General features: G+C 42.4%; 1 protein-coding gene across 1 annotated transcript in view; it reads left to right on the top strand.

The window, feature by feature from the left end:
• The window catches only part of bsna (bassoon presynaptic cytomatrix protein a), a 137,455-nt gene that overhangs the window by 105,543 nt on the left and 8,168 nt on the right, over nucleotides 1-23,744 (top strand). Inside the window, exons 5-10 of the mRNA XM_035657569.1 lie at nucleotides 562-1,020; nucleotides 6,707-12,058; nucleotides 14,651-14,815; nucleotides 15,314-15,570; nucleotides 16,246-17,182; nucleotides 20,836-23,344. Of these exons, the coding sequence (XP_035513462.1) occupies nucleotides 562-1,020; nucleotides 6,707-12,058; nucleotides 14,651-14,815; nucleotides 15,314-15,570; nucleotides 16,246-17,182; nucleotides 20,836-23,344 (9,679 nt within the window). The remainder of the gene's footprint in view (nucleotides 1-561; nucleotides 1,021-6,706; nucleotides 12,059-14,650; nucleotides 14,816-15,313; nucleotides 15,571-16,245; nucleotides 17,183-20,835; nucleotides 23,345-23,744) is intronic.

Below are 23,744 nucleotides of genomic sequence, written 5' to 3'. Positions count from 1 at the left end.
ATCGACACATTTAATGTTAAGAATATTAATTATCCCGTTTAACCGTCAATCTTATTTAACCCAAGAAGTTGAATGAGAGCACATCACATCATTTTAGCATGACCTCTGGAGGAGGAGGGAGGAAGGAGACTTAAATGCCATTTAAGTCACACACACACACACACTCACACAGAAACACACATTTACCTGGGAGCTACCCAGTGTTGCTGTTGAGCAGTAATAACCTTCTTGTTGACTTTTTCTTATTCCTGTTGTCTTGAATTCAAGCCAGCAACATTTCGTTCAAAATATCACTTTATTAGATTTTTTTATTGTATACAGGCCCTGATTTTTCTGCATTGCCTTTCCTCCCAGGTTAGTGTTAAAGTGTTGCAACTTTAAAAACAGCCTCTTAAAAGCATTAACAATAAGCTAGAAAGAATTCGGAAAGCTATAATTAAATCAAGGAGCGTGTCTTCAAATACATTTTATCGACCATATAAAAGCAAAACATTTCTGTACTATTGTGGAAAACAGGCTGGTTATCATTAACCGTCTTTGTTTTTGTCCTGTGTGTTTCAGAAAAAGGAGTGGTTATGTCTCAACTGCCAGACCCAGCGACTGATGTCAGGAGGTGGTCTCGACGATCCTCCGCTTCCTGTTCCTCATCCGTCCCCCAAGCACCAGCCAATGGGCTCGCCGCGTCACCAGGCACCAACCAGTCAGCAAAGCCCCCTCCACAAACCCACCACTCAGCAGGGTCCTAGGCCAGTCCAGTCCCAGACACAGAAACCACATGCTGGAACTGGCGGTACCGGACCGTTTGCGCCCACTGCTGCCAAACAGCCGACTGACACCAAGACCACAACACCAGCTACGGCACCAGTACCAACCACAGAGACCCAGAAACAGCCGAAACCCACAGAGGAGAAACCCAAGACCGAGCCTGAGAACCAAACTGCCAAAGAGACCAAACCCTCCCAGAAGAAAGGAGAGCAGATCACACCGATCAAGGATATTAAGAAGTCCAGGCACTATGATGTAAGTTGGATTTTTTTGTAATATTGCTTTAGTCCAGTGTACTACTCTGTATGTTAAGCTATGGAAAAGTACCAAAAGTGAACCAAATATATAATGCACTAACAGAGATGCATTGAAAAAATAAAAATACAAAAAATTAGGCCGATTTTCAGTGAATATTCTGTGGAAACCATAGAGTAACATACAGGCCAATGTACCAACAATGGCTATTTTTAGAATATGTATGCAGGTTATGTGAGTATGCATGGCTGTTTCAGCGTGGTCCTGCTTCACATTTATATAGTTTTTCCATCAAGCTTGATGAGCTTAATGGAAACTCTTGCTCTTGTTCAGCACCAGATATGTGTAGTCATCAGGATTTTTCCAATGTTGCACCTCACAATACCTCACAGTCCTTACAGCTGGGATATGGCTGTGATCCAGATTACACACAATATGTAAACTACACGACAGGGAGAAAGCACATAGTGAAGCAAGCAAACTATTACACAAACAGGTATTGGAGTGAGTACAGCATCTGGTCCTTTGGGACTGCCCCACACATTTGTGCCTGTGTTTAAATGTATACTTACTGTGTGAACAGCCCCAATATATATGTAACTCGCTGTAAAACCTAAACAATAATCTGACCAGATATTGTGCAGGCGGCTGGTCAAAGGCAGGATCTACTGTGATGGCTTCCTTTAGAGTTCCAAGGTTCTGCTCCCCTTCCTTGCTAGCATCTTTTTCCCTAGCTATTCTGACTCACCAGGCTTTCTCATAGACAACTCCTCTAAATGTTGTTTAGTGTTGTAATGCTGTGTAGCTTGATAATCTGTGAACTGCCGTCTTGTTTTTTTTTACCTTTGATCAAAGAAATATGTTGATTTAAATGTTGTTACTTCTGTAAATTTGCTTACACATAGTATAGCTTTGTTAATCTCATCCATACTTAATGCCATGTTTCTGTTGCTATTTTCATCACGATAGCTAAGTAGCTAGCTCGCTATGTAATTATAATAATAACTTTATTTAAACAGAACCTTTGAAAGTTACAAAGTAGGGGATCCTAACATAGAGGAGCAGCAATTCAGTAACACAACTGGAAGCTAAACCATAAAGTGCTTTAAAGGTAACCAGTGAAGAGAGGCTTAAACAGGACTGATATAATCTTGTCTTCTAGTATTTCTTGAAAGCAGAGCAGTGGTGTGGTGTGAATGTGGAGGGGGCCACAGAGCCACGGTGTTTTGGGACATTCAACACTTTTTTTCTGACAGACAAGATAATAACTGGTGGAAATGTACTTCTTTGTTTGGTTTTTAATGGGACATGAATTTGTTTGTCACCCACAAAACAGTGGTACCAGATTTTGTGTTTGTGTGTGATATGTCCCAGTGGCAGCAAGAAAACACAGAACAACAGATATCCAAGAATGGAGCCTTGAGGAACATCACAGGTTCTATGGGGTTCTGTGACGTAAACACAAACCTGATTTATTATTGTGCCAATCTGGAGTTTTATTTATTTTCTTTTTTCTCTCTTTAGAGATAGAGATAGATAAATCGCTGATTGTTAATGGCTAAGGTTTGTTGACTAGTAGGAAGGTTATTTACGGATTTGATGATTTTGAAAAGAACTCTGAAGTTATGATGGTTACAATGACGTTTAGGAAACAGGAGGACCTGGCTTCTTTTACTGCTTTTTGATAAGTGGGCATTTGCTATTTCAGAATTTCATAAGACACCACCAGTCTTTTTTCCATATCTGATCGACTGATCAATATCTTATTGAAATTAAGTACAACTGTGGGTTATTGCTATTTATAGTTGCAGTAGTGAAGGCCTTATGAAAGCTGTAAAGAAACATAGACACTGTCACTGGAATAAATGGACAAAAACATAGTACTATCCAAGGTTGTGATACGTTTGTATTTGTAAAGGAGACAGTATGCAGAAGATTACAGACTGGATCTTTGACAGATTTAAATTTTATTTTCATATGATATGGTATGATATAATATGATATACAGATCTAAATACATATCCATGAACTTGTATACCATTGGATGTTTATGGATGCAGGTCCTTTTTGTTGTGGCGGGTGAAAATAATTAAAACTTGGACATGCTTTATTGAATACAACACAATCACCTCAACCAAGTCTCAGTAAGCACTAAGAAATGATTTGATAATATGAAATCTTGGCAAAAAAATTATTTATTTGAGACCTTCCACAACACAAACATAAACACCACAGAGTCAGAAGGAAGTTGGATATGGAACCTGACTGGTTGACATGGACCAGATTATTAACATTCACTGTGTTACTGCATTTCCAGCCGTGGAAACATCACAATTGAAGACATTTACATATGTTTGTGGGATGTAATGTAGGAAGATTTTATCCCCATTCTTAATCCCACCTACTAAATTCTGACTGGTGATTTGTTTCTCCAACCGGTGGCAACAGCCATTACACGCACAACACCAGACCCACTGGAATCGCTGAAATTGAAGATGTGGTCGGCAATTCTAAAGGTCTGGAATAATCCTAAATCTATATAGAAGAGGGGGCAGAAGCCCACATGTACATTTTAAAAATGGCAAACATCAGTGACCCGAGCAGAATCAAATCTACGCTTTAGAAAAGGTGATGCATGTGATGCATGGACCATGTGACTGTGTGACTGGAAAAGATTGTGTTGATTGACACCAGAGAAATGTTTTAAATCGCTGTATGACATCCTGCCATCGACCAGCTACCTGTTGCCACATTAGATTTCCTCCAACGTCTCCTTCAAGGTTTTGAAGGTTGTGTTAGACTCCAGATGTAAGTAAGTAAATGAAAGTGGCACCTTAAGGCCATCCGTGCTACTGTGAATACAGCCTATATTTCATATTTGACTTGAGCTCACATATAAACACTTGTAAAAGTTCATAAAGGTAACTTTGAGCAGATCTGTGAGTTCAGATTAGTTTGACCTTTCTAAATATCTCTGTTTCTCACAACACAGTCATGAAATACAACAACCATTCCATTTTTATGACAATGTTTTAAAACAGTTTTTGCTGGACTCCCTTTTTTCTTGGTAAAGAAAATTTTAAATTAAAGTATTTTTTTAACTGTATGTTTTGGACACAAATCTCCCATTATTTTCTTATAAATATTTTAGATCTTTTCCTGCATGTTTCTTAGCTGCTAGTTTTGTAACTGGCCACTGATCCATTTTCTTCTGAAGTAAAAATGGAAGGCAAAACAAAAATGCAATACAATGTGCCACCCTTATGCCTTTGTTTATCTGTTTTATTTTCAGCTACATTTAACACTATTTTAACTTTAAAACAAAATCATAATTACAGTGATAAGTGAGATACCTTAAGGTTTATAGTGGCACTGGGGACACCCATTTATTTCCAATGGAATGGAATGGTTTTGAGTTTAATGACATACAGTGTAACCAAATTTAGGAAACAATTTCTAGATGCATTGTATTAGGCCTGTCCATATTTTGCCACGCCATGTGTATCCTTTCACTGAAAACAGACAATGTCAGTTCCCATTATATTGTTTTTTTTCATAATATTTCTTGTTTATTCACTCTGCTCAGGCCTCTCACTCTTGAACTCCTTACCTCCTAATTTATAGTTTTTTTCTTTCACTTCTTGTACAAAATGCCTCTTTGTGTAAAAATGTCCTAAATACGTCACATGAACTATATTTATATTAAGTTTGCTAATAACAGCCAGTTTATTATTTATTATACTACAAAGTGGAAATGATGATTTTGTTCAGAGAGTTGTGGTATGACAGGACACTAAGACTTCAAATCTTCAAATCTAGTTATTTAAAATTGTAAGTTTTAAACCAATTACTTCCTCCTTTATTATTGGACATCCATGGCTGTTGCATGTCATTGATTCCCTCCTAACAGAATGCAAGTGGCAGCAAGGTATTCATGGACTACCTTGGAGAGAGAGAGAGAGAGAGAGGGAGAAACACTGAGGGAGTAAAATAATGCCTCTTCTTACTCAGCGGCAGCCATCGCTCCTGCTGAAATATTTATAAAGATTGGCTGCTTCGGGCCTTTTCAAAGGCAGAGCAGACCTTCCTCATTTGTGGAGCTGCTGGGATTTTAAAGTGCAGAGAGCTCAAAGTAAAGTCTCCTCTGAAGTATTGTAACCATTGTAAGAGGTTTTCTAGAAAAGATTTCCATAATTTTTATCTATTTTGTATTCTTTCCTCCATCCCCCTTTCATTTACCAGGTTAGTCCCTTTGAGAATATGATTTGGCATGTTATAAACAGACATCAGAGGCAGAGCCATTGATGAATGAGTTTCATTTTTTTTTTTGATTTTATGTGCCAGTCAGGATAACTTCACAATCTTGCTTTAAAAACTGAAATCTTTTCATTCCTAAAAAAGACAATTTGATTAACCTCTTTCCAATGGCTCAAAAATTGTTAACAAACCTAACAACTATAACTACAACTTTATGAAAACAGTATAATTATTTTATTTTTCTTAATGTTGGCATTCATTATACTATATAGATTTACCTCTTAATAAAATCAGACCATACTTTTAATATTTTATTGTAGTGTAATACTTTATCTCTGTTATATATCTGAATTGTAAATACATTGTAATGAAAAAAGTATTTATTTAGGTTTGTTCATAGGGCTGATATCTGTTTTGGAAGTAGGAAGGATAAATCTGTAACATGTAAGTCTTTAGTGTTTTCCTCTATCCATGGTGTAAAAGAATAACAACCTCAAGCCTATTCTCTTACATGTTCTCTGTGAATTCAGTTTTATCACCTTTTCTTTGTTCTTTGTGCAATTTGGCAAACTTTTTATGAGATAAATTGTAAGCACTCAATTTTGGCCCACACATTTTAGATGTGATGTTTTTTACTGAATATTGTTTTGTGCTGTCAATTAAATGTTTTAAAGTACAGACTTTGTTACTCAGTGGATCTAAAGATAATTTTATAACAGTGTGGCAAGAAATGTTTTTTATAGACCTCCAAATTTTCTGACTTAATGAAGAGAACCCCTTCATTTATTGCATTCTTGTTTTAAATTGAGTATATATAGCACTTCATTACTAGTAGCTAATGTTCCAAAAATAACAAATCATTTTCATTAATCATATGCCATTAAAAACCTATTAAAATCACCAAATGCTTGTTAACCTCCTGAAACGCTACTTGAATGGGTTCAGACATTGTAGTTTGTATTTATAAAGATATTTTTAGATCTAAAGTTTAAGAGAACTTTCTACAAATGCTAAGACCAGAATCTTGTCAAATTATATATTTACAACCACTACCTTTTCATTAAAAGCTGAGAACATCAGTTTTAGCATCTGTTCTAGCAGAATGATGGCATATTTTAAAAACTGAAGAAACAATTCTGAACTGTCTTAATACTTAATCAATAATTTTAGGTCCTGTATTAATCAATGCATCTAGGTCCTGTTTTTATATAATTTTTCTTACTCATTTTTTTTTCATAGATGAATTTTAAAAAGAGAAAGAAATCATTTATTTTATATTTAAAAATCGTAATCTAAATAGATGTGGGCTTAAATTGTATGCACTGATGTGCTTATCCAGAATCAACACATTCTAAATTATTACTTCAATTAAAAACCCTAGCTTCCCCAGATTTAATGCATTTTTCTTTCTTTCTTCTTCTCTCTATAGGATACAAAAAACAACAGCACCCATGACTTGTCACGCAGCCCTCAGAGCCTCAGTGACACTGGCTACTCCTCTGATGGCATCTCCAGCTCCCACAGTGAAATCACAGGTCTAATTCAAGAAGAGGAGATGAAGCTGAGTGAAAGGGGGATCAGTGGGAGGGGCTCCCCCCTAAGCCCTTCTGAAATCACCAAGCTAGAAAGCTCCATGAGGCCTTTGCTGGAGAAGAGTCTTTCTGAAGAGAAGGTGGACAGAAGGGGGAGGAAGCACAGAGACAGAGACTTGGATGACAGAGGAAAGCAGCGCCCACGCTCCCTGTCAATCCCACCAGATGCGTACGACTCTGACGAGGAACTAGAGGATATACTGGAGGAAGAAGAGGATGTAGGGGACTGGGAGGGTAAACGGAAGGAAGTGAAGGAAGAGAAGAAGGAGAAGAAAAAGAAGGAAAAAGATGCAGAGCCCACAGAGATGACAGATGAGGAGTATATGAGAAGACAAATAATGGAGATGAGCGCTGATGAAGAAAATGAGGAGGAGGAGGAAGAGATGGAGGAAGAGGAAGATGAGGAAGATGAAGGATATGGCTACCAGAAACCCAAGAAAAGCCACCATAAGCTCTCTGACTCAGGGAAAGAGAAGCGGCGTCTTCAGCACCACTCCAGCAGTTTTGAAGAGGAAACTAAGAGCTCAACCGATGTTTATAAAGGCTCAGTGGAGGAGGGTGAGGAAGATGTGATGGCCTCACAAGGAGGTTTGAGGCGCTTCAAAACTATTGAACTCAATAACACCAATAGCTATAGCCGAGACATGGAACTGAGCAATGAAAATGACTTGAGCCTTGACCGGGAACCAGAGCTAGAGATGGAGAGCTTGACAGGGTCTCCTGAGGAGCGTTCTCGGGGTGACTACTCCTCCACTCTGCCAGCCACTTCATCCTCATATGGCTCAGGCCAATCTCCTACATCCATTTCATCTATGGAGGAGGACAGTGACAGTAGCCCCAGCAGGAGACAAAGGCTGGAAGAGGCCAAACAGCAGAGGAAAGCACGGCACCGCTCCCACGGCCCTCTCCTTCCCACCATTGAAGACTCTTCAGAAGAAGATGAGCTGAGAGAGGAAGAGGAACTTCTGAGAGAACAGGAGAAGATGAGGGAGGTGGAACAACAGAGAATAAGGAGCACAGCACGGAAGACTAAGAGGGATAAGGAGGAGCTGAGGGCTCAGAGGCGCAGAGAGAGGTCCAAGACACCACCTAGCAATCTCTCACCTATTGAAGATGCTTCTCCAACAGAAGAGCTGAGACAAGCTGCAGAAATGGAAGAGCTCCATCGTTCTTCTGCTTCTGAATATTCTCCTCAGAGTCTTGACTCAGAGGCTGAGGGATACGAGTCCAAACTTTACAAGTCAGGCAGCGAGTACAACCTGCCTACCTTTATGTCTCTCTACTCACCAGTAGAGAAATCATCAACTACAACAACCACTACAGCTCCATCTTCAACTTCCAAACCACTGAAGAGTGCTGAGGAGGTTTATGAGGAGATGATGAGGAAGGCAGAGATGCTTCAAAAACAACAGAAACAACAGCAGCAACAGCAGCAACATGGAAGACATGGCCAGTACTACGAGGAGGACGTTAATGGACAAGGTTATGATGATGAATATGAATATGAACAAGATCAAACAGGATATGACAATGAAGCAGTAGAGACAGAAACTGATATTTATGAGGAGATCCGACAAACATCTCAGAACATCACTAAGATGCAGCAGGCCACTGATGAGCAAGTAGAGATTGAGATTGAGAGCTCCTACCCAGACAAACAGCTCCTAGACACAGGCTCCGCCTTTGCTAAGCTACTGGAGCAAAGCAATGCTCTCCTTACTCCAGGGACCAGCCCCACCCAGATCTCAGCTCCTGTCTCCTTTGCTGAGACTGGAGGACGGATTCCTGATGTCCGAGTAACACAGCACTTCTCTGCAAAGGATGGACACAAAGACAGGATCAAAAGCCAAGCAGGAAAGAATGGAATAACTCCAGCAGTGGCTGCCACCACTATTGCAGCTTATGGAGTTTATGCCAGAGATGCAGTGACTATTTCTCAGACTAGTACAAGCCATACCGTGACGTCTACTCAGGCTGTTATATATAGCCGACACACAGGAAGTCCTGCCACATCCTCAGCTACAGTTTCAAGTGTATGCAGCAAGATTGCAGAGATTACTCAGGCCTACAGTCAAAGGGAAGTGATCACCAGAAGGGTAGGGGAGACAAGGGGTGTCCAAGTGAGAGACAGTTCAACATCTTCTACTGAGAGAATTATTGAGCCCCGTTCTCCCAAGTATACTACTTATTACAGGAGCACCAGTCCTCCTCTTTCTCCATCGCCACCAACACAGAGTCCCACTCGTTCACCTTCCAGAAGGCCTACAGCTGAGTTCTCAACACAGACTTTCAGTTCAGCATTACGAATGGAGTCAGCTGGCTCTGGGCCTTCATCTCCAGTGATGGCTCAGGGAACCCAAACATCACAGCGATCAGTTTCCCCACGTCTCTATCGACAGCAGTCTTCCCAGGATGCCCCATACTCCCCACCCCCAAGCCCAGCTAGACCAACGACAGTCAATACTGCTACTTCTCCCCTGTCTTCGCCTACCAGATTTAGTCGCCAATCAACTTTTGATGCTTACTCCCCATGTGGCAGCCCTCCAGACACTCCACCTTACCAACAGTCTCCCACACACAGCTTCTACCGAACACAAAGAGTGGAGAAGGTAAATGTGGGAACAAGTATGGTCACCACAGTCAGCACTTACACCCGAGGGTCCATGTCAATGGACAACATCTCGCTTTGTCGGATATCTACAGTCCCAGGTACTTCTAGAGTAGAGCAGGGCCATATGATCCAAGGTGGAAGTGTTGTTGACCTCAGAACAGCAACCAAACCAGCTCCTATTATCATGACTGACCATGGAATGGATCTCACCTCCTTGGCCACTGAAAGCAGGAAATACCATGGTGGATCAGAGGGTAGCAGACATTCAACGATTGTACAGCCACTGATTATGAACCTAAACACCCAGGAGACCACCACACCAACCACTGTGAGTGTCACTGTGGCTGCTTCCATGTTCATGACCCAGCCCAAACAGCCAACAGTCTATGGTGATCCCCATCAAAATCGAGTGGATCTGGGTCAGGGCATGGGTTCAGCTATGTGTCTTTCCCAGAACAAACCAGTTTCACCTCCAACTGACCCATCAATACCAAAAATTGATGCCAAACTAGAAGACCTCAGTGTCCAACAGAGAGAGCTACAAAAACAACAAGAGAAGCTGCAGAAGCAGCAAGAGCTCCTTGAACAGCAGTTGCAGCAGCATCATCAGATGCAACACCAGCAGCAACAGGCATCTGCTTTGGCCAGGTACAATCTTACTGGTCAAATCTCACCTTTACTGAAAAAAGACTTGCTAGTCAGCCAGACTAGCACTGCCTCAGCTGTTGTCAGTGCTGTATCACCAGTCATTAACCCTGAGATTTATGGCACTGGTCCCATTGAGCTGAAAGGAAAACCAAGTCCTCCTGGTTTGATGTCAGGTGGTAAATCACCACATAGCATGGTAGTACAGATGGATGGAGGGCTAGAGCAGGCCAGGGCAGTGACTCAGCTGGTAAAGGTAGAAGAAGGACAGGATGCTATGGATCTAACAGGAGGCCAAATTAAACCTGACAACCAACCTGCTTGCTGCGATGTTGTTTACCGACTTCCATTTGGCGGAAGCTGTGTTGGTGGTTCTGAGAAAGAGGGCATAAGACCTCCATCTGCCCCACCTCTCACCTATGAGTCTGACCAAGAAAGACAACCTGGAAGTTACCAGGATTATTCAATAGATGGTCGTAAGGCCTACACATTACCTTTTCCTGGTAGGCTTCAGCCTTCAATGTCTGATACAAACCTAGCTGATGCTGGGTTACAGTCCTATCATTCTAAACTAGAACCACAGCTTCAACCTTCGGGAGAACTTGCTGTAGATCTAACGGCTATGAAACAGGGCTATGGAGGATATATGGGGATGCAGTATGGCTCCTACACAGATTTACGGCATGGAGGAGACATCACAGTCCAAACACTGCCTATAAGGAGATATAATTCATTGTCTAACATCAGTTCAGACTATGGCTACTCTGCTCGTGACATTGCTAACTTTCAAGAAGCTAACTTGGCTCAGTACAGTGCTACAACTGCCAGGGAAATCAGCCGAATGTGTGCAGCACTCAATTCCATCGATCGTTATAGCAGCAACCCTGATTTGATGCAGTTTAGCAGTTTGGGGAGAGGAACCGGGCCTGGGACCTCCAGACTTGCAGCAGGTCTCGGCTTGAGACAAAACCTCCTCTTTGGACTAGACGGGAAGCCAATTTCCCACAGTCAGGCGCTAACCAACCTTATCAATGCCAGGCAGGCCAGTCTCAGAGCCATGTACCCTGCTGCTATAAGGTCCGCTGATGGGATGATCTACTCCACCATTCAGACCCCTATTGCTTCGACACTTCCCATCACAACACAGCCTGCCTCAGTTCTTCGCCCTCTACTGAGGGGGGTCTACAGACCATACCCTTCTGCCAACATGACCCCTGTGCCCCTATCTAGTCTTACCAGACTACCAATGAGTCCCAGAATGCCCCTATCTGGACCAGCTCCAGTCCGTTACCCAGCACCAGGTCTTCTCCAAACAACTTCAACTACTGCCACTACTGCTGCTGCTTTAACAACTTCAGCACCAGCAGTGTCTGTTTCCATGACAACTACTATCTCTACAGTCCAAGATGAACCGGTTTACCTTGGTAAAGGTGCCTCATCAGTAGAGGTCACGTCAGTACAAGGAACAGTTGCCATACCAATGGAGCCACAGCAGCAGCCAATAAACCTGTCCCAAGCACACCTAAACAGTCAGCAACAGCAGCAACAGGCGACAACTGCTCAGCAACCACAACAGCCTCCTCCAGCAGCCCATGCCTACCCACCCTCAGCTCCTTCACACACTCACGGCTACACCCAACCTGCAGTGGGCCCCTCTGCCCCCTCCAGTGGCTTACCCATTCCAGGGGGACTTCCTCCCTTCCCTCCACCAGGTGCCATACATAAAGAGGGTGAAACCGAGGCAGAGAGGCTGCACCGGCAGCAAGAGCAGCTCCTGCAGATGGAGAGGGAGCGGGTGGAGTTAGAGAAACTCCGGCAACTACGCCTGCAGGAGGAGCTGGAGCGTGAAAGGATAGAGCTAAAGCTGCACAGGGAGAAAGAGCAGATGCTGGTGCAGAGAGAGTTACAGGAACTGCAGAACATCAAGGAACAGGTAGAGGGAGAAACAGGAGGTGGAAATGAGAGTTAGATGTTTGGTGTCTTGTTTGATGTTTTGTGGTTGTTGGTTTTGCTTAGGATGTTGTGTTTTTTGTTTTGTGGTGGTCCTACTTGTGGTGTTATTAAGTTATTATCCGTTTATATTATTTAAATTGCTTTTGTTCTTTCAATGTCACATCATTGATTTGCAACCAGTAAATGGAACTGCTCTTCAAGTTCATCATTTCCAAAAATATGCCAAAAAATAAACAAATTCTATTTACATTATATAGTATATGCATGTCTTTCAATGCATTTCTCCTATCAATTTCTCAAAAAAGTACTTCTAACAATCTGTGACAGTTTCATTGACATTTTTGGCCAGAGAGACGATTAAATATCCATTCAGAATATGGTGTTTTATGTAATGACAGCCAGTTCTCATTCCCAGGTTGTCAAATGTCAACAGTATGTCACGGCCCTCTGTGTCTCATACAGACCCACCAGGTGCCCTTCAGTGTCTGTATGAGACGCACCGAGCATTCAACTAAGTCCAATGTAACCCATCCACATCAGGAAATGTAGTGTAAAGAGTGAAGTCCAAATAGGGATGGAAATGTGGTGGGTGGATCGGTCAAACATGGAACTTTCACTTAGGAGGCTGGGTTCGTGTCCATTATGAAACCAAAATTCAATATTGAGTTTTGAGTTTTAAGTTACATAAAGTTATGTAGGTGACTTGCATCTTATTTTAACTAGAAAGAGATGGCACAATTAGAGTTATTTCCTGTATCTGTGTCACGTGGCTATTACCACTGTCCCACCCCTTTAGGAGACTAGCAGTCCAATGGGGAAATTAATGTGTGCACAGATTATGACAAATTAATTTGTCTCATAGTCACCAATGTAAATATTGGACCCATTTTTCACAAGCCACATATCTTCCAAACATTTAGACTTACAAATCAGGTTAAAATTAATTTTGTTCGAGATGTCTCTGTGTCTCAGCAACACACTTTTGTGAGATCTGGCAACACAGATATCTCTTCTTTCTGTTGGCGCTGAACTGTTGATCTGGTCCAGATTTAGTGCACTGCTGCAAACGACGCTTTCCAACCAGATAAATAAAAATTCAGAGACTGATATGTGAAACCATGAATTAAAAGTTACAACTGAAATAAAACTTGTGTTTCTTATTGTTTCTTTTGTTCACAATACTTCCAAACAAGGTAGTGTTTAGGAGACAGGGGGTGGACCATTTTCATACCACTGGAGCATCAGTTTGTAATGTGTCATCTTTTGTTATAGAGCTTCTTTGATTTGAACTCAAATCGCAATCTTAACCTAAATTTAACCAAGTGGTTTTGTTGCCTAGACCTTACGGAACTGCAGCCATTTAACAACATTACCACATATTAAAAAGGCATCCCAAACAGATGCTGAAGTGTACCTTGTGCTTATAAAACACTGAGGGACGTGACAAAGCAGTGTTGGTATTTGACGACCTGGGGTGAGAACGTGCTGGTAATGATTGAAGGCATTTTTTGTTGAAAGGAATGTTTGCATCCAGCCTGCGTTACAAAACAGTTCTAAAGTATGCATGCAATGTTGTACACTTTACTGTACATTTCCTGTATTAGAAGTGTGCATGAACATGCTTGTATTATGTATGTGTGACCGAAACTGATGATGCTCCAATTTTGTTTGTAAAGCGGTTTCCTGTTCCATTTGTTGGTCTGATTCATATTCAGAAGAAAATGGAAAGCAGTGTCATATTCCATTTGCTGGTCTGATTTGTAAAAGAAAAATGGATCCCATTATGTTGTAAACATTTAATAATCAATATTAAGTACACATTTGAATATATTGCTTATATATATCCTATAGCCTTGTTAAGATGTTTTACAGTAACAGAAGGGCTAACATGACAATTTTCTTCTTTTTTGATAGAACAAGCAGTTGAAAATCTTTCAAGTTAACTCTGTTAAACAGGTGTGGAAGCCTTCCTTAATGAGAATGAGCTAGAGATGGAATGTTTAATATGCATCTCATAACCTACAGTATAAGCAAAAACCCTGTCTCCTTATTTGCACTGGCCTGCCATTTATGCAACAAAGAAAATGCATTAAATATTTTCTTATGAGCATTGTATGACTGGCAACAGCAATTACCAGCACATGCTGCACATTTATTTTGCGCTTCCATTCTTGGTTTTTACAATGTATGTGAATTTTGACTAACTTGGAACCATTTTCAAAACTAATCCATCAGCACAAGAATATCACGTTCAGTTTCAGGAGTCTTGTGATTTGGTTTGCATTTTTGAAATTTGATCATCTTTTATTCAACCAGATGTGCCATAAGTCAACAACCTTGTCCTCTTCTGTCTTTACTGTCTCTCTCTCTCTCTGTTTCTATCACTTTTCATCTTGTCTTTTTTCCATCATCCATCATTTATCTTTCTTTTGTGATCATTTATTTTCTTCTCTCAACCAATTCACTCTCACTTCTCTCTTATGCCATGCTCCTCCATACTTTTCTTGTCCTTTCTCTCTGTTTTTGCCGACGTGTACTTCTTTCTGTTCTCCTGTCCACCAACATTTTTTAGGTTCTACAGCAGCAGCAACATGAACGTGAGAAACAACTTGTTCTCCAGAGGGAGCAGCTAGCCCAACAGAAGTCCCAGCTAGACCAGATCCAGTCTTTACAGCACCAGCTCCAGCAGCAACTTGTAGAGCAGAAGAGACAGAAAACAGCAACTCATAGCGTGCAGGTGAGGGGAGTGAGGAACACTGGCAGATGGCTTTTAAGAGTTGTGACATGCATACATAGCATTGATGTTGAAGGCATAAGCACTTTTAGAAATTTTTGATATAGAGAGTGTGAAAATACAGAAAAAACATGCCATGAGAAACAGTCACTAATAGATTTTTGGCCTGCCAGATACATGTCTACCTATCTGTGCAGAATGTTTTATTTCCTACTCCTATTATTTCCTTCCTGACAAAGATACCCTTGAACCTTGAACCTTGACACTTCCCATTATTCTTGTTATATTTTCTAAGGCATAATTGATGTCAAAGGGTTGATTAAGCCATCACATCATCTGACACCTCATGAATTAACTGGGCTGGCAAAGAAAATGTTGTATCTGTATATTTGAAAATCAACTCTTAACTTCTCAAGATACAACTTACAACTCAGTCTTTGCTATTGCACTGAATCAATGGTGGGTGAGGGGGTAAAACTACAACAATCCTTTTTTCTTCAGCTGGATGTAAACGGACAACCCCTGCACCCCTACACTGATTCTCAGATTGGCTCCCGTTCCCTCCCCAACTCCTCGTCAGAAATGTGTCTGAGGAGCCAGGAGGAGCACATGGAGACCAGGAACAACATGAGGAAACACAGCTCCATGACCAGGCTGAGTAGGGACAGCTTGGACGGAGATGGCGTGGTGTTTTATGGCTCCCCCCGCAGGATCGTGGACAGTTCTGTGCAGACAGACGATGAAGATGGGGAGGAAAGGTAGAGATGTGTGTGTGTGTGCTGGTGGGTGGAGTGAGTGAGTGGACAGATACATAGAAATGTTTCGTTAGTGGGTGTAGGTGGATGTGGGTGCAGATGTAGATGAAAGAATGTGTGTGTGTGTGTGTGTTTATTAGACAAGGATTACCTCGATAGTCTTCCTATTTACTTCACATCTTTCTGTAATTAAAAAACAAGACACAAGCAGAGATGTAGATGCAGGCATTATGAATAATTTATAAACAATTTTACAGAGAATAAAGATGTCACGTCTCTCTGAGAGTTTCAAAGGCAAAAAGCATTGTGCAACACAAAAAGATGAAACTACATCCGGTATTAGTAGTTGTTGAAACTCAGGCTTGTTATCCGAGGATATGTATCGATGTTAGCACTTTATAATACAGCCTACAAATGGGGTAATACTATAACTACCAATGTTCCTCAGCATATCAGTATCTTTAACCTGTTTTGCCAACACTCCTTGTTTTGTTACAGAGTAATAGTATTACTGTAGCAATAATCTAAAAAATAGACAATTAACAATGTTAGTGATTGTTGTACAAATTTGTACTACCAGGTGCTTTACTGGTATGTAAAAATTTTAATGTAACTTGTACGCTGTAATATATTGAATTATTATTTCTTTCCTTATTGTTATCATCTCTACATCACCAGGTACATGATGCGCCATCGCACCAGAAGGCGTGGACGCAGTGTTGACTGCTCCGTCCAGACAGATGATGATGAAGACAAGGCTGAGATGGAGCAGCCAGTCCGACGGAGACGTTCACGTTTTTCCCGGCACTCTGAGTCCAATTCCACTGGCACTGGCACTGCAACCACGACCACCGCATCTACTGACACCAAAACCGACACTCCCAAGATGGTATCCTCCAGTATTGCCATCCAGACCATCAGGGAAATGTCTTGCCAGACAGAAGTGGAGCACCTAGGAAGAGTCTCCCCAGCAATCCATGTGACAGTACCAGACCCAAATAAAGTAGAGATTGTGCATTACATCTCTGGACCTGAGCGGACCCAAAAAGGACAGTCTCTAGCATGCCAGACTGACCCGGAAGCCCAGTCACAGGGTGTTGTAGCTCCCCAGCTCAGTGTACCAACCACAGTCAGTCCATATTCTTCCTCTACCAGTACTGGAACACAACAATCTGGTTCTGTCGACCTTCTGACCCAGCAGCGCCAGCAGCAGCATATTGCAGCAAACGCAGCCAAGTTTGAACGACGACGCCCTGACCCCCTCGACATCAACTACCAGCCTCACAACCACCTCCACAACGAGTCCATCTCCAGCATTATCCGGCAGCAGCAGACAGCCCCCAAATCCCCACAAGTCCTCTACTCTCCTGTGTCCCCAGTGTCCCCTCACCGCCTGCTGGAGAGTTCTCTGTCCAGTGAAAGGCTGAACAAGGCCCATGTCACGCCTCAGCAGAAGTCCTACACAGCCGAGTCCCCCCAGCGACACCCCTCTGTGCCCCGACCCATCAAGAGCACGCAAAGATCCATGTCAGACCCCAAGCCCCTCAGCCCCACAACAGATGAGCATACCAAGGCCAGGCTGTCCCTCTATCAACAACAAGCACTCCAGAGCCAGGTAAAGTTAGCACATTAAAAGTTAAATGTCAAAGAAGCAATTAAAATCAATTCAGGACGCAATCTAGATAAAATAGCTTAACAGTGGAGATAAGGATTGCTTGAAATAAAAGGAACATTTTAAAGGCATGGTATTAGCTTGATATAGTAAAGTCTATTTCTGTTGTATTTGCTGTTTCTTATAAAATATTGCCTTATGTTAAAAAGAACTATACTCAAGTAGCATATAGTACAAAAACATGTTTTACACACTACACTCTTGTTGTTATTATGTTATGTAATTGACTACCTGGGAAGCTAATTCAGTTGTAGGCCAGCTGTCAATATAAAATAGATAATACCTTACTGTATGTAACCAATAGATGAGGTCCAGTGTCAACCTACGACAACAATTATTACGTAGTTATTATTCTGCAGCAAAAGGCTAAAACAGCCTAAATAATACTTAAGGTGGTTAGACCTGGTAATACCTTGTCTATAATTTAAACAGATACACCGTTATGAACTGAAAATTAAGTAAAAAAGACTGGTTTTTGCTGTTATTCCATATGTTCGTGGTAATTCGTCTTCAGGGCTTCCTGCATTAACTCTTGTGACAAAATATTGATCAAAATCAGCAATGTTTATTTGAATAACCAATATAAAAAGATTACGAAAATGATTCAAAACTGTTTAAAACCTGGGACAGGGCCCCAGCACAAGTTCTCACAGTCATTATCTTTGCTTTTGTCAATAGTTTGACTTTAATGTTATTCAGTGGAATCAGGCATTAATACTCAATGGCCTCTATGTAATTTTGATCAAAACCATTCCTTTAATTCCACTTTGCCCCTGTTTTTATTTTGTGAGTGCTATGAATGTTTTATATGAATGCTATGATGACTAATTCCCTTTGTTGTGGATTTTCAGATGTTACTATTGTTTTGTCTTCCACATCCTTTAGGGCGTATAGAGTACCCCATCCCCAATTTGAAGTGACACCTACTATTATGAGGCAATAGCTGCTATGTCAGTGAAATCCACTGTTGAGCATTCATGAGGTATTATAGGCCTTTATTATAGAAACGCCTGGTGAAGGCCTAACTCAATTTGATTTCTAAACAAGGTAGTTATTGTGGGTTTATTTAATATCTCTGTTTAAAGATGATTTGGGCATCTATAAAATTCTTAAAGAAAACAAAAACTGTCATAATTCTGTGCATTAATAACTAGTTGAATATCATCATATTTACAAACCAGAGCAATAAAACCTGTTGCAGAATACATGGTGGGCCAAACTGCTCTCACATTAGTGAAAGGCTTCATTTCTTAAGACCAATTAATGAGAATCATATTAATAACATAATAAGAAATTAATACATGATAACAAGAATGATATTGATTTATGGAGCAATTTTCAAAACTGAAGTTAAAAAGTGCAACAAAGTGCCAACAAATCGAAATTAACAAATAATAAAATAAAATATAAAATCTATGGGAAACTTTTAGGGTGATGGAGAGGTTAAACACCATCTCTGTGTTATAGGGTAGTAGTTTATGTCCAATGATACTTGTTACGTCTTGTCAGCTTGTGCAAGCCTCCAGCTGGTGTAAGATGCAGCATGCATTTGATTCGAGTCAGTTGATTTAAAAAGGTCCTCCAATTATTAAAAAGTAATCCACCTCCACATTATTTGCTGTTACATTGTCAAATCACCGCCATTCAAAATGCTAAGTGACTGGAGTATATGAAAAGATTTTCTTTATCTCTTTAGAACAACCCCTTTGTTATGTATAGATTTTTTGCAGTGTACAGTATTTTCTCTCCTAATTATTTGGGATGTTGGGAGTATGTATTTACTGCCCACCTAAGATTAGATGATTTTTTTTTTTTTTTTATCTCGCCGCACCCACACGGACTGACATGCCAAACAACACATGACACATGATGTGATCAGATCATCAGAAATACTTTAATAATCCCAGAGGGAAATTATTTTCATTACACACTCCAGATATACAATCTATATCTATTTCTCTATATTCTCTATAGATCTATTTACAAATTTCAAAATTTCAAAATAACTGCATTTTGGTAGGAGAAGGGAAGATACAGTATTAACACACATTTAAAAACAAAACAAAGATGAACCTATTCATTCTGACATTCATGTCATTCATGATATTGATAAGCTACAGTAAAACATTGACTCATCAAGAACAAGATACATTTGCTTGGCTGGATTTTGACAGGAGAATAGGCAGCTTACACATATTTAGTATTTTATTAGTTCCATATTGTGCAATCACAATATACAGCAAAAATGAAAATCAAATACACTAAAATTCTTGTCTTTTGTTCTTTGTGTTTTTCTTGGGGTTTACAGTGGAACACATGGTGCAGTAGGCTTGGTCTGAAGATTTGAAGTTAAAAGCTCACAATAGCCCTTGGAAACAAGCATGAGGCTATCAGAAGCAATCCATAAGTCATTTGCAAAGAGAAGAAACAACAGGAAAATGTACAAAACAACATCTGTGGCTGCTTTATTCTGTATACTTACCTAAGTGGTAGAACCCCATTACTGTTCAACAAGGTGTTGGTAGCATCCCTTATGGGTTTAGGTCTATTTACTGTATATCGGCCATAAATTCATGCTGCCAATTTCCCAATCTATAACTGAAGGGACATTTGTTCCTTGACAGTTGCAAGGCGATTCCAAAAAAATGTTCAGCTTAGCTTTTATATTCATACAAATACCACACATCACAATTATATTATTGTTCCAAGATACATTCTTACCACAAAGTAACTGCAATTCGAAGTGAGCCCACATTTTCAGACCATCTTAGTGAGGGTCTGCAGTGAACACAGACTTGAAAAAATTATGATCATTCCAGTGCATTCCTTCTAATTATAAAACAATATCTTACTCAAAATGATGAATGGTTTGCATCAAATCAATTAATGGAATACTGCACCATAATTTACATTAATTTTAATGTTTTTGTATGTCCTCTAACACAAGCTCCACTCTTGTTTCCTGTTGTCCTTGTCTCTTTGTCTCTATGTGTCTCCTTTGTCTCCCTTGTATATCCCTGTTGTTGCGTCCTCCCTTGTTTCTTCTGTTCCTTGACCTTTTTCTCTTTTTGAGTTTTCCTCCCTCCTCTTCCTCCTGTTCTATTCATCTGTTGTGCCCATTGTCTGTCTTCCCAACTCTTTCAACTTTCTCCTCCCTCTGTGATCCCTCTCTATGGATCTCCCTGTATAACATCTCCTCTTTTCTACTCATTTCTCCTTTCTCCTTTTTTTCTCTTCAACCTGTTCCTTACATTGTTCCCTACCCCCTGCTCAATCTGTGTTGGCTCTCTTCCTTTTCCATCTTCCCTATTTTTCTTCCACTTTTTCCTTCTTCTCTCGTTTCTCTATTCTATTTAATCCTGTTCCCTTGTTTATTTATCTGCCTTCATTGTCCCTTACCCTGCTATGTCCCTGTCCATATCATTTTTACATTTCGTTTCCACATATGTCCCATCTCCTATACCTCTCCATTTAACTTCCCATTGATCTCTCTCTACACTCCCCTCTTCTGTTTTACCTCTCCGATCCATTTCTTTCCATGTGTCTTTGTCTCCCTATATTCTCCTGCTCTCCCATCCCTCTCTCTCTCTCTCCAGCTGGCAGCCCTACAGCAGAGCTCACTGCTCCGTAAGGTCAAGCGAACCCTGCCTAGCCCTCCTCCGGACGAGACTACCACATCAGCTCACCTGCCCATGATGACACCTGCCCTCCAACAGGTCTACCTGCCCTCCGTGCCCAGCCTCAAGCCCAGCTCCAGGTCTGGCCTGGCTGCCAAAGCCAGCCTCCTCAAAGACCTCACCCACGAGCTGAAGGCCGTAGAGCAAGAGTCGACTAAGCTGAGAAAGCAGCAAGCTGAACTGGAGGAGGAAGAGAAAGAGATTGATGCTAAACTTAGATACCTAGAGTTGGGGATCCATCAAAGGAAAGAGACACTGGTCAAGGAGAGAGAGAGGAGGGATATTGCCTACCTGAGGTGTATGGGAGACACTAGGGACTACATGTCTGATAGTGAGTTAAATAACCTACGATTAGCAGCTGCAGCTGCATCACATGAGACCAATGGGCTATTGTCAACGAGGCCAAGCACCGCCCCTCTCAGCCAGTTCACCAGTGATCTCAACACAGCAGCCCAGTACCCACCGACTTCATCCTTCCTCCCCTGTCAGTACCCCCAGAGCCAACCGGCAGCACCAACTCAGCAGTCAAGTCTGCCATACCAGTCTTCAACATTCAACCAGCCTCCCTATCCAACAGTGTCTCAGTCCCAGGCACTGCCACAGCCCACGCCCCTCCAGAGCCATGTCCCCCCTCCTGGACCTTCTTACCAATCTCAAACCTCCTACCCTTCCCACTCCTACCCCCAAACTCAGCCCCCATACCCCCAGACAGACATGGGGTTACCAGCTGCACCTCAGCCTCAGCCCCAGCCAGGGCATACAGGATTTGGGCCTGCACCGCCTGGTCAGCCCCCATACCCCACCCACAGCTCACCCTATCCCAGCGCTGTGTCCTCCTACCCCAGCCAGACCACCCCATACCCTGGGCAGCCTCAAGTAGATATCCTGACAGTCCACCCAGGAAGACCAAGGCAGACTTCGCTAGCTGATCTGGAACACAAGATGCCCACCAACTATGAGACGATCAGCAACCCCACAGTTGTGGTCACCACCACAGCCCAGGATGCTGCCTATTCCAGTGCAGCCCCCTCTTATGGTCAGTACACTGGGTCAACAACCATGGCCAGTTCCTATGGGCCCTATGGCTCAGCACCAGTGTCCAGCAGCTATGGTGGGTACTCTACCATGCCACCCAGCACTTATGGCCAGTATACTTCAACCTCAGCTAGTTCATATGGCCAGTACACCACAACCACTGCTAATACTTATGGCTACACCGCCACCACAGCCAGCTCTTATGGACAGTACACTTCTACAGTTTCCAATGCCTATGGGCACTCTGTAGACAGTCCCTCCACCTACAGCACTGCAGATGGGATGTATGGGGCTCCTGGTTTAGAGCAAAACATCCCAAGGAACTACATGATGATTGACGATGTAAGCGAGCTGACGGCAAAAGACGGGCTGGGCACGACAACAGGGGACATGATGCATCATGGCAGCAGTGGGCGTTACCCGGGTGACCTCCACGGCCACAGCAGCACCATTGGCAGCACGACGCGTGGGGGAACTGGCAGCTCCTCGTACGGCAGGGCACCTGAAGAGGAAGCAGCGATGCAGGAAGAGCTGTACGACCACCACGGCAGGGGTAAGAGCAGCTACAGGCACGGACCTCTAGGGGGCAGCAGCAGCAGCGTGAGCGCTAGCATGGGTGGGGGATCCCCCTATTACTATGACTACGACTACAAACATGGCAGCATCCGCTCCGGGGTACAGAAACCTTCGTTGTCCGCCAGAAGCCTTCTGGCTCCTGCTGTCATGTCCTCCAAGCGCAGCAAGCACAGGAAACTGGGGAGTATGGAGCAAAAAATCTCCAAGTTTTCCCCCATCGAGGAGGCTCGGGATGTGGAGGCAGACCTGGCCTCCTATTCCTCAGCGACAGGTGGGGCTTACTCCTCCTCTCAAATTCGAGGGCGCCAGCTGATCGAGGATTACGGCTTTAAGAGGAGTGCTTATGACGCCGGCAGTGGCACAACTCAAGGTAGTCGATACTACGGTTCTACAGAAGGGGAGGACGATCGGATCTATTACACCTCCACCGGCCGTTCCCGTTCCACCGGCTATGGCATGGACAAGATCTCAGCCAGGGACTACCCTGGGTATCGCAGCCGATCCTATGAGAGGGACGACCGCTCCTACCGATCTGGCTACAGCAGGGGGCGCCACCCAACCCGGCAGTACTCTGAAGAGGAGAGCCCACTCAGCCCCCTGGGGAGATTCATGGGTTCTGGGCGATCATCAAGCTTAGGTCCAGACCCATACGACAGTCGCAGCAGTAGATATCAGTACTATTATGGCCAGTATGGTTCCAGCCACTCGCTGCCAGACGTACAAGACCACATACGGGACCTTCCCCGGACACATGTCTACAAATCGGATGATACATACATAATAGATGATTATCATTGCGCTGTGTCAGACAGCGAAGGTAATTGTGGGAGCTGAATGCCCAAACAGTCTCACTACCTACTACTGCCCCCACCGTTTATCTAAACGTCCCCCACCCACCCAAAGGCTAGGCTTAGGAAAGAAAAAGAGAAAGAAAAAGAAAGACAGAGATAGCCGTTGCATGCTGATGTTTTCTTCTTCCTGAGAGTCACTTGGAGCTCTCTTATCAGTGGACTGCTGTCTGTCTGTCTGCCTGCCTGTCCGTCCTTCCGCCTGTTCGTCCAGTCGTCTGTCTGTCCAATTCTCGCATGGTTCTTCGGCGTGGTCGTTTTCCTCGTTCGCTACACTCTGATTCACTTGAAAGGTCTTCTTTGCACGACACAGAGGCATTGTGTTTTCTTTACAGGGATTTATCTTTAATTATGTCTTTGGCATTGATG

This window comes from Morone saxatilis, unplaced genomic scaffold, assembly GCF_004916995.1.
Source record: "Morone saxatilis isolate NCDOM2014 unplaced genomic scaffold, NCSU_SB_2.0 Contig15, whole genome shotgun sequence".
Taxonomy (NCBI): Eukaryota; Metazoa; Chordata; class Actinopteri; family Moronidae; genus Morone; species Morone saxatilis.
This window is presented reverse-complemented; position numbering and strand designations above follow the sequence as displayed.